The sequence below is a fragment of the Cupressus sempervirens genome, chromosome 1, assembly GCF_028749045.1.
Source record: "Cupressus sempervirens isolate cs-2001-9-10 chromosome 1, ASM2874904v1, whole genome shotgun sequence".
NCBI lineage: Eukaryota > Viridiplantae > Streptophyta > Pinopsida > Cupressales > Cupressaceae > Cupressus > Cupressus sempervirens.
The window spans coordinates 286,454,746-286,467,474 of NC_143118.1; the positions used below are offsets into that span (position 1 = coordinate 286,454,746).

The window sequence follows — 12,729 nt, forward strand, 5'->3', positions numbered from 1 at the left end:
TAACTAGAGAATTCGAGATGAAAGACTTGGGACTCCTTCATTACTTCCTAGGACTGGAAGTACAACAGAATTCTGATAGTATCATACTTAATCAAGGGAAGCATACATCAAACATTTTGAAAAGATTTGGAATGTGGAATTGCAAGTCTATGTCTTCTCCAATGGAGACTAATCTACATAAATTTAAAGAAGTAGCAGTAGAATTGTCTTTCATAGATTCTACTCTCTATAAACAGATGATTGAGTCCCTTATGTACTTAGTATATACAAGACCTGATATTTGCTATGCTATTAATGCCTTAAGCCAGTTTATGTGTGAGCCAAAGGAGATTCACCTCGTTGCAGTTAAACACATTATGAGATACTTAAAAGGCACTCTTAATTTTGGACTCAAATACGAGAGGGTTGGCTTAGATTTACATGGATTCACTGACTCAAATTGGGGTGGAAGTGTCAAAGACAGGAAAAGTACTTCTGGATGTTGTTTCAGTTTAGGATCAACAATGATATCTTGGATATGCAAGAAGCAATCTTCAGTAGCTCAAAGCTCCATAGAAACCGAATACATTGCAGCAGCAATGGCCTCTCGAGAAGCAATTTGGCTAAGGAAGTTACTTGTGGGATTATTTGGGCAAGCCATGAATCCTACGATTATTCATTGTGATAATCAAAATTCCATCAAGTTTTCGATGAATCTAGTTTTTCATGACAGGTCTAAGCATATTAAAATTCCTTACCATTATGTAAGAGATATGGTAGACAGGAATTCTGTAAAATTAGAATACATTTGCACTATAGATCAGACAGCAGACATACTCACCAAACCTCTATCTAGAGTGAAGATAGACCACTTCAAGAGAACACTTGGTATAGTTGAGTTGTAATCCATTTGTATTCTTTAAATTATTAATAAAATAATTTTATTTGTCAAGCTATTGACTGTTATGGGCTCCACCATTTGTATTCATTATTTAAGAGGTGACGATCTCTTAGATAATGTGTTAAATAGCAGAGTTCTACTGTAAGATCTAGATGAGTTCAAGATCATATTGTGATGTTGACATCGCTATGTCAATGAGTCACAATTTGGATAAAGGAAGAATTTTATTATTCTCCGGGTTTATCCTGTATTCTGGTAGGTATTAAACTCAGGATCATGTTGTGATATAAAAATACTAGTATCTATGAGTCACAACTTGGATAAATGAAGAAATTAAAATACTCTTCAGATTTATCATGTACATTGTATTCGTTGCAATACTGTTATCACTAGTATCAGTGATTTGTCATACTACAAGCTTAGTAATATGACATTGTATCATGTGTTCTATGATACCACATGCTAAGGAGATTCAAATAGATATAGAGTATCAATTCTTGCTTGTTCATCTTTATTGATGTTGCTAGATATAATCTCTCAGTATGATTATCAAGTTAAGAGGGAGTGTTAAATCTGTAACTTATTAATCAGACTAATCTAGTAACAGATCGATCAAATTTGATATAGCATGACAAGTAGGGGATTAAGTGTTTGCATTATTACCTTTGCAAGATCGGTGTCTATCCTTAGGAGTTTGGTTTAAATACTAATCTAACAACATTGTTTATGTTTGTAATTAATATTTATTTATCCTTAGAAAGTCGCCGACTTCTAGAGGTTAGGCAAATGATTTTTGGAAGCGACATGTCCTTTCCAAGGACATGTCCCTTGATACCTATACTTATAGAGGGTAAGGATGAAGTCTAAGGACACAGAAGATCAAATACAAGTCTGCTCCTTAGTCATTACTGCCCTCATTCGAATTGCAGAAGTAAAAGACAGAATTCTGAATTACATTTCTAATCCAATTAAAGGCTATAGTCTGAAGTTATTCACAGCAAGCTATAAGGAGATAAAGAAGGTAGATTCCATTCCATATTCAGTCCAAAGAATTTGCAGAAACTTTACACTGCATATGTCAGGTCATTTCAACTCATGACTGCAGGTGGGTCCGTTCCACTACCCAAAACATTGTATACATTAACTTAGTATTCTTGGCTATCCTCACATTTTCATTTGTGATGCAGCATTAACATTGAATGCAACATTAGATGGAAATGGAGCTGAAGAATTAGGATATGGTGCAGGGCAGATTAATCCCCTCAAGGCCATCAATAAAGGGCTTGAATGACATCAATTCAAATTCGTATATCAATTTCGTGTAAAGCCAAGGATACAATGAAACATTTAAAGTTTAAACATTTTCTGAAAGGAGAATTTGTTAGGCATTCTTCCCATTTATCTAAAAATGGAGCATGGGTACTTAAGGGGGCGGTGGTGGGAAATGCATGTAAGTCTTAGAAGAAGTGGCCATGTCTAGCACTTTCTCAATGCCCCTGGTGAGCATGTCGAGATTGAAACCTTTCACTTAAGCATTCAGAGGTTCCCTCAGCCCATCCATGAATAACACAATCTGACGCCTCTCCAAGATAAGTGTCACCAACACAAACAACTTTGGAATGTTGTAATATAACTATCAACAGATCTGGTCTGCTTCAGTTGTGCCAACTCCTTAAAATCAAGCTCTAGATCCTTATCGTCAAAGTGTTCTATAAGTCGTTCCATGAACTCTGAATAGGAAGTTACTTGATCGTGGCCCAGAGTGACCATTCCATGATGACCACTCATGAGCAACTCCTTCCAAGTGAAGCATAGCAAATTTAAATGCCTCATCTTCTGGCATTTAGTTAAGCTAGAACCATTGCCTTCTGTACCCATGCCCATGCAAAGATTGATTGTGATCCATCAAAGGATGATAATATCGCATCCACAAACCCACATAATCCTTAAAGGGTAGTTCTACTCCAAACCCGACATCAAATGAGTCTTGCCTCAACTAATCTTGCATTTCCGAGAATGTAGGCTCTTGCTCTCTGCGTTGTTCAAGTCTTTAGGCAACTGTTAGCATCCTTGGCCATGTGTGGGAGAGCTATGTGTCAAGCCCCTCATTGATAGAATTATCATTTTGCCCATTGTGTTCTCCATTTGTCCTACCTTCTGCCAAAAGTCGAAGGGTTTCGCCAAATTTGTTGTTGTCCCTTTGCCAAGGTCTCACCAAGTTGTTGTCACCAAAATTTATATAAGTTAGTTAAGTTAGCACCTAGATACCGTACAACATACCATCATGAAGACATTGTCTATTTTGGTGTAGTTGTTTCCAATCAATTTTGTAGTCGTATGATGTTTCTCAAACTACACACCTACATACCAATTATTGTCACATGGTAGCTAGTCATCATACGGTAATATTTGTCACTAAAAACCGTACAGTCAACTCTACTACAAATCTGTTTCTGATAATCGTGTAGTGTTGCCCAAGTCTTCCACATATGGTGTCCCAACCAAACTAACATACACTAGATAGAATGTTATACAGTCATAGGATAGTCATACGGTTTGACAAGTTGCCCACATCTATCTATCGTATGGTAGCCTCAATATTAGTGGTGTATGTGTTAGGGGGTTGTACAACCTCTATATCTTACTCTCGCCAATCCTCCTTTGTGATCTTTGTAGATAAATACAAGAGTTTTGGGCAAAGGAGGGAACATGATGAATTATGCAAAGTTGCACAATTTGACACCAGAAGGAACATAGAAATGATAAGTCGCCAAAACACTAGTGACATAACAGAATTTCACGTTCAATAATGATAGCTTTTTAACTTACAAAATCTCAAACTGAGATAAGCAGAATAGGGTGAGTAGTTACTCCCATCAAAATTGCAAAAACCAAATAGGGAGGACCTTTCACCACCAAAATCGCAGACAAGAACTCCAGCTAAAATTCACAATTCACAAATAAGATCTAAATCACATACCTATGACGAAAACTATCTCGGCCTTATATATGGTGTCGTGTAACATCTCGAAGTATTACAAAAAGTGTTGACACGAACAATATGCTACCAACAATAAAATTAAAAAGGGCCTAAAGGATAATAAATTTAATATTAGGGCCATCAAATCTAAAGTATTTATTTAATAATATCGGGGACATTACATTAACCCTCTAAAGCTCATAGTACACTCATTTGAAGCATTGCTCTCCCCAACTAGCCCCTAGACTCTCCATCCCTACAACATCTTTGGTGTCTCTGTTGTAGGCCATCCTCTACTCTCCAAACACTACTCAAACTCCTAAGCACGCCTCCTTCTAGAAAACTCTAGCATATATGTCATTATCTCATCCACCATCCTTAGGGCCTATTCTTTCTACGAAGATTGCAATCCATTGTGCACTAGCCTCCATCTCTCTCATAAACTACTCTATGACACCTATCCTATCCTAAGTATTAGGTAGCAATTGCCACAACAACTGTGGATGTGGGACCTATCTTTCCAACTCCTCACCTTGTATAGTGGCATCCTCCATAGGAACATCATCCAAATCTAGTACAGTCGCTTCCACTTAAGAAATAAACAACGATGTGGGCTACATACTACCTCCATCGAGATCATCAATTTTGACAATCTCTGGTTGCCTGCATTGTGGTGTGGCAGAGGGAGGTCCAATGGGTACCATAGGTGTAAGACAACATTGTGTAAACCAAGAGTCCATGACGGCCTCTTCTAGGATTTTTGACCTTGCAACCTCCACTCCTCACATCTCAGTGTCACTCACCAATCTCTCCCTTACAACCACTATCTTCATTCTTGGCCTTTAAACCACCTCCATGGCCAATTCAGTAGGTGATATCATCTTAGGCTCGGGCTCAACCACTAGGTTTAACTCTCATTTTGTTTTTGTCAGTGGAGGGACGACCAGTGTTGTATTTGAACTCAAAGGCTCATGGTCACTGAAGCCCTTAGTTGTCAAAGCCTAGCACTAGAACTATTGTCAACATCACAACAAATGATGTAGGCAGAGTCAACTGTGCAACTCCACACGTAAGAGGTGGAGAAAAAAGGACTCTCGTGGTGCCACCACCTAAGAGTGTGGATGTATCTATGGCTCCAACTCTGGCTTCTATCTCAAAGTCCACTACCTCTTCCCTGGCTGGGTGACTCTCTCTACCAACCATCTAAAGCTATCTCCACTCGCCTGTGATGTATCACCCGATTCCTGGCCGCCATCACCGCCATTCTCATCAGACTCAGTCTCAGACACCAAAACCTGGCGCTTCCTCTTCTGACCCAACTGTATAGCACCACTTGTGGCCAAGATGTCTAAGTGTCACTTGGTGTAGGAGCACCTAGAAGATCAAGTGAAGACATGAAAGAGCCAGAGGTTAGAGATGGAGGTCAAGAAACCTTAAGGTTGAGCTATCAATTTTTAAAATGAATTATGGTTTTTCATTACAACTAAGTTGTTGAAAATATCAAAAGTCCCAAGGGTCCCGATAAGGACCCTAGCACCAAAAATCTTGTAATACGGAAAAATAATGCCAAATAAGTCAAATGGGATATGTGGGGTCATCAAGGATGTAAAAAGTTCCTAAAGGGATCAAGTCCAATGTTTCGGGGCTTAATAAGTTCCTAGGGATTAATTTTAAAAAGGTTTTAAATTCAAATCTTTGAAAAGTAATGGCTAGTTAGCCTTAGGAAGGAAACCTTGTTTTGAGTTTGTTTACGAGTTAAATCTCATTCAAAAAGGGGGGGTTTTTTTGGGAGTTGGAGAATGAATGTATAAAGCCTCTGAGTGGCATTTCATGAGGCATGTGATTGGAAAGTTCAAATTGTAAAGACTGTAACAGAGACATAAATAAAAAGAATAAATTTCTTGCAGTTTCCTCGTAAGTTCTTGAATGCTTCATTGATCGATCTTCTTTATTTGACTTTGGGAATGAACTAGGCTCTCAGTGGAAGTGTTGGATGTCACATTGAATGATATTGTAAGTTTTGTTCAATCAGATCTTTCATTATTTTGGTGACAAATACAAAGAATTGCATTTTTTTCCATTGTTCTCAAGGATTTTATGGAATATAGAGTCATTCTATGAATGCCTTTCACTAATTCTCATAGAATGGACTCTAAATAACATGTGTAATATGCTACTAACCATATAACTTGCAGAAATGTTGAATAAAATGGTGTACATCGTGACTGTAATAAGGAAAAGTGCTTGAATTCAGTGCCAAGGATATAGCGGAAGCATATCTGCAGGGATGTATTTTATGGTTGGAAATCTTGAATTAGGTTTAGGAGATGGTGTTGGACTTTTGATTGAGTTTCAGAAGTGAAGGGAATTGTATTTACCAAAAAGCCCTAGTTTTAAGCACATTTTGATGAGCGTGTTGTGCTTTGCATACGAGACAGAGTCAAAGGGTCAAACAAACCCACAAATCCTTTGATTCACATCATAATTGGATATTGTTGAGAGTTTATAGGTTTGGAAGTGAGTATTGATAGGGATTGTTTTGTAAAAATGGCCTAATTCGACCTAAATCCAGTGTTGATAGGACTATTCCATATGGATGATCCAAAACAAGTGCAGGTGAGTTTGACATATATTGAAGTCCTTCTAAAAGGGTATCCCAAAGTACAATTTATTTGGTTAGTGTTTTGGACTGTTTAGGAGAAAACTGAAGAAACAATTAGAAGGAGGCCTAATTGGGGTTTGAGGCCTAGTTAAGGGCTTGTGAAGGTTTTGCATAATAATCACTTGGGGGTTTGAAAACCATTGGTCCATCTTAGATTAAATGAGTTTACGTGTTTGGAATCCTTGAGATCAACAGGCTAGTGTGAAGTTGAGTTTTGAGCCTTTTGAGGCATATTGGTGTATTGGGAGCACTTTAAAACCTAAGCGTTTTGATCTATTTGGGAAGGCAAATTACGAAATTTGTTTGCTACCCCAAACGTCTGCACCACCACCCCGCAGCCAAGGTGTCAAAGTGTCACCAATACAAAATGGGCGGGTGAGAGGGCTCGACACGACCTTGCAACTTCACCTCCAATAGGTCTACAAGTATGTGTGTGTGTAGCCTCCAAGAAGAAGATGATTGTGTAGTATGGCATATAAAATGTTCTATGTTCTAAGGTTATAAATTCCTGAATTCATTCAGCCGACACTGACACCCAACCATATAGAATGTCATCTCTTAATTCATTCATCGGGGCTATTTGTAGCAGAGCAATGTTTGAGGCTCGACTAGAGCCTGTGAGTCGGCTCTTGATAACATCCATCAGACATCTTCAATCATTAGCCGCAACAAAAGGTTTCTTCAACCCATAACTCTTGGCTGTAGTAGCTAAGGATTTCAACTTTGTTGTGGTCAGTTCCCTAGAAACTGTCTTTATGAGCCGCTCCTTTTGCTCATTGGTAATCTTTTTGGCCTTATCAATCTTTTTCCCATTACACCCTAGAATGTCAAATACCCTTGCAAACTTTGTGGTTGTAAAAGAAATTGTGATGTCATGGTCTAAGTACTCAAAGATGGACCTATGTCAGAACCTGTCGTAGGTTTCTATCATTGTGCACAATGCCCCCTCAAAGTCTGATAGAAAATACTAGCATTTTATACTTAGAAAAGGACTTCCATGCAATTCTAGGGACATTTAAAGCACATTGCTCCCCTTATCATCTTGGATATCTTGCAACTAGTGCTATCAACTTTAAACCATCCCATTGACTAGTCAACCCAATTTAGCACCAATGCCAAAAAAAGATAATATGGATATGACTAGCAGTATAAGCAAGATAATTTACGCTATAAATCATAGACAGGTGACATTGTATCATGTAGGTAGGCATGACTGTTGAATACTGATTTAACTTTACACCTAATTTTACCTAAAATAAAACTTCAAAGGAAACATGATTTTAAACTTACCCAAAGCAGAATTTTATCTTATATTCAGGCATAAACATTTTTTTTAGCTCATTCTATCACATATTACTAGTCCCTTCAAAAAGCAATTTGTAAAGAAAGAAATAAATATGAGTAAGATCGGTAAGAACATACCAAGATAAAGAGTTTCAATCAGATTCTGACTCCTATCTCAAGAATAAACCGAGTACATATCCAGTTCTACCTAGTTCCTAAAAGAACAAGATTGACGTATTTCATTCCAAAAAAAGTAACTTGCCAAAATCATTACAAACTGCCCATTCAATCTAAAATCAAACAGAAACCTCTTCCGAACAAAAAGTATTGGTATTGGTAGTAATCCATCAGGGTTCACACATAAAAGCATCGCTCAGTAAGATGTATATAATAGAGGCTTTGTGCATTGTCTCAGAAAGAGGGGGCAGCTCACCATATGTTTTGCTAATGTCAATTTCCTTTGTACTACTCCACACACTTGGCGACTACTTCTAAGAGATTCTTATATGGCCAAGCACCATCACAATTATACAAGTGCTATGCAGATTATCATTACAACGATCAGCTTCCTTCAAAAGAAAAAAAATTCATAGCCACTTTCTGAAAAGATACCTATCCATACAGTATGGGAATGTCACAACCCTTTAAACAAGAGTTGACGTTTCTTATACCAGCTAAGATTCTTCAATTTGGGAAGGATATGAATTATTTTCCATTTGGGCCCAGGCATAGGCGCATATTGCATTCTTTCCTTGCCTATGTAAGGAGAGATATTCCTTTTAATCATAAAACACAGCTTATGTCAACCATTTGTTAAGTAATGCAATATACATCTCATTAACAGAAAAGCAATATGAACATACCTTGCACTTTGAGCAACCATGCTTACAAGTACTGCTGGCCAAGCCAGACCTCGAATCTGCAAAGCAAATTAGGTCAGCAACTATTTTTTTGCAGTCACAAACATGCATATTTGCAAAATAAAATAGCATATGAATACCCAATAGTATAGCTGAAACTACAGTGAAAACATGAAAGCCTGTAGCCAAGACACAAAGTTCTAAGCTATGTATGATGATCAATGAAGAGCAGTGATTGAGTTGGTTGATTGTGGTGAGCTTTAAAAGAACTGTTTTGGCAAATAAGTTGCAAATCAGTCAGCTCATTGATTTGGATATGTTATCTTGAAGATTTGTTCTTCACTCCTGTTGCAACATTTAGGAAGTGGGTCTATTTGTTTCTTATCAGCCTTTAACAGGGTTGGTACCTTCTAACAAGGGTTGAAGGTCTCCTAATAGGGATCTATCCTCTAACAAGGACTGTTGTACTAAATACATTGTGTTGGAGTCCTAACAGGGTAGCAAGGAACTTATATATTAGTACACTATCTTGTGGGTTCCATCCCCACAAAGGTTTTCCTTCTGATCAAGGGCTTCCCTAGTCAACAAAATCATTGTGTTATGGTGTATGGTTTCTTTTACTATGCATCATTGTTTTAATTGTTGGAATTCAAATTTAGAAGTTTAGTTTTAAGTTTAATTGGAAACAATTGTTTCACACCCCCCCCACTCCCCCAGTTGTGTGTGGGCTTTACTTCTTAACAAATCATACCTAGTTAGAGCTAGGAAGACACATCCAAGGTCTAGAAAGTTAATATTGTTGATGCATGGATTCAAAATCCTCATTGCCAACGTAGAAGATCAATGGGTATGTCTAAAACTATTTTGTAGTCACATTTTATTGCAAGTGGAGTTAAATTTAAGGTAGAAATTTGGATTTCCATATTTGTCTTGTAATTCAAGAAGGTGTTCAATGTTTTATTTCTGAAATGAATGGCTATCTACAATATATATGTATCACTATGATCTGTTCTTCTGTAATGATTGGATAAATGCACAAGCAGCACATCAAGCTTCACGTTAAAATCAGCAAAATGGGACCCAACAGGGCTGCCCACTACATTGCTCAGTTCTGCATTGCGGAGAGTGTTTGTACGTAATATGGAAAAAATGTTGAATGTTTTGAGGCATACCTAGGTCGTACATCACATGACAGAATGGGCAATTAATGTGTGCAAAGTTGAAACTATAGTCCATACAATCTTAACACAGAAAAAATGATAATAAGACTCTTTTTGTGATATTGCTATCAGGATTTAACTGTGTAATTTTGAGTCAAACTCATTGACCCATGTTTCATGAGTAGTGATTCAACATGAATCCATCTCTCATGAGAACAAATGGAACACTTAGCACTCATTGGATCTAGGTGATGCTCACAGGGGTGAAGCACCGAGACTTCCCGGGAGGTCACCCATCCAAGTACTACTCCAGCCTGAGCGCGCTTAACTACAAAGTTTCCTCCATGGTTAAACCCAAAGCTTGCAACCCCATTTGCAAAACCTTCACCAAGTGTTGTGCCTTATGAACCATTCATTAGAAAGCCCCTTAAGCTCATCAATTGATAAGTAGCAAATAATTTCCACAGCAAGTCAAATTGTGATATTGCTATCAGGATTTAACTCATGGGTCAATGAGTTTGACTCAAAATTACACAGTTAAATCTTGATAGCAATATCACAATTTGACTTGCTGTGGAAATTATCTGCTACTTATCAAGACTCCTTTTCCTTTCACGAGAACCCAAGGACTATATAGCCAATATTCAATAGTTCAATAGCTCATTCCTAACAGCTAGACACTAATATTCAAGGGGTTCCATCACTGATTGGGTTCAATTACTCCTTAGATTGTATTGTAGATTGTATTTCCTCTAAAATGGCCCAATATACGCACTGTACATAATGAATGCTCAAATCTTTGCTCCTTGAACACTTCCTAAGATATCTCAGCTAGATGATCAATTGTACCCTTTGAACTACTTAATGGCTTTCATATTTGGTTCATAACTTTTGCAAATAACTTCAAGTAATGAATTTTGAGTGAATCTGCCTCATAGGGAAGAATGAGTTTCCGTCCAACTTTCACATTCCTAGGGAGTTTCATCCTCAAAATGTCAGTCACTATTATTTCAGCAACTATCAACAAATAGCATACATAAGATAATCACATAGCATACCAATGGAGAAGGACAAGGCTCCTTATAAAGTCTTTTTAACTCGTTGGGAACCCTTCACTTCTAAATGTGGGATAAAAAGCTCACTTTTATAGTCATATTACTTTATAATGTTATGTTGTAACATGATGTAACTTTAATATGTAATGTTCCCATGTTCAATGTCCACTATGATTGCGTTGTTGGAGGGGTCATACGAACCACTGGAAGGTGGTATGGACTTGACAAGAGGTGTGTGCAGTTGACAAAGGAAGAGAGACATACGGTCTATACGTACGGAGGAGCAAAAGATGTCCGTACGGTAGTATGGGCAGCCTGTACGGTGCTTAGTAGTGGTTGTATGGTGGGAAGGTGGGTGGTACGATCAGCATGGGAAGCCGTACGAATAATATAGGGAGATGTGAAACAATAGGTCCATACGGTGGTTTGAGGAGAGTCGCACGGTGGTCGTATTAGGGAAAGTCGTACAGTGTGCCTGAAGGAGAATGGTTGGGTCGTACGGTCTACCTGTAGGGAAATGCCTGAGTGATGGAGGGATGAGTGGATGGTGTGAAGGGCATTGCCTGAATGGGAGGTCGTACAGTGTATGGAGGGGACTGGAGATGGATGGTTGGAATTCGTACGTGATGCACAGAGAGATTTTTTGCAGATTAACAAATAGTGTGAACATATAACAAGATTTAATCCAGATAAACAACAAATGGAAATACACAGGACAAAAGAGTAGATCAAACCAACACAATGAATATTCGCAATATGATGGTGCTTCGATTTGCCAGATCCAAGCGAAGTATTATAGGCAACGGAATAGGGTGAGCGTTGAATCCCACCGAAACCAAAATAGCCAAGTAGGGAAGATCTTTCACTTTTGAAATGGCAAACAACAAAGAACTCCAACAGGAATTCGCAATATAGAGAAAAAAATCCAAATTGCATACCTAAAGACTACCTATAAGCTGTGCTTAAATACCCGTCGGGGAAAACTTTCTAAGGGTGTACAAAGATAGCCGACGATGACACAAACTACGGAAACAAAATAAAAATGGGTCTAAGATACATTAAATCAATAGGCCCATTACAATAGTTTGATAAATGATTTATTTTATAACGGGAGCATTATAGTCCTCCCATCCCAAATTTTGCTTGTCCTCAAGCAAATGCAATGCTAGGTGCTAGAGAATGTGCTCGCCCTCCCAGGTCACGTCGTCCAATGGCAAGTGTTTCCAATGCACCAAATAGTCCTTCACCGTACGGTTCCGCAGAGTCTTCTCGCGTACTTCGATGACCCCGGCTAGTTCCAATATGAGTTTTCCTTCATTGAGTGGTGGAAGGTCTATGGCTACTATGACATTCTGCCCTATGGCCTTCTTCAAGCATGAAACACAGAAGACGTTATGAATGCGGCTTCTCTCTGAAAGTTCCAGCTCATACGCGACTTCACCAACGTGACGAACTACACAATAGAGGCCATAGAATAATGGCTTCAATTTTTCTTTTCCCTTTTCCTTCAATGAGGATTGTCGATATGGCTGGAGCTAGAGATAGACCAAATCCCCTACTTCGAAACTCTTCTCCATTCTATATCTATCAGCGTACATCTTCTGTTGATTTTTGTGCCTACTGTAAGTTTCCCTTCAAGTATCTCAGTATGTCCTATCCCTCCTAAAGCCAGTCCTTCACCCTTGGTGTGCGACTACCACCTAGAACTGTGTCGATGAAGGAGAGGGATTCGTACCTGTTCAGAGCTTTGAATGGTGCCATTCCGATGGACATGTGGTACGTGGTATTGTAGCAATATTCCCCTAGATGTATCCATTTCACCAATGCTCATTGTTGTGTCGAGACGTA

At 38.4% G+C, this 12,729-nt stretch overlaps 1 protein-coding gene across 2 annotated transcripts in view; it reads right to left on the reverse strand.

Annotated features, from left to right (window-relative positions):
- Positions 1-12,729, reverse strand: part of LOC149577217 (MATE efflux family protein) — a 219,335-nt gene that overhangs the window by 119,554 nt on the left and 87,052 nt on the right. For both annotated transcript variants that reach the window (XM_089829511.1, XM_089829556.1), the window contains exon 5: positions 8,670-8,725. In XM_089829511.1, the coding sequence (XP_089685637.1) occupies positions 8,670-8,725 (56 nt within the window). The remainder of the gene's footprint in view (positions 1-8,669; positions 8,726-12,729) is intronic.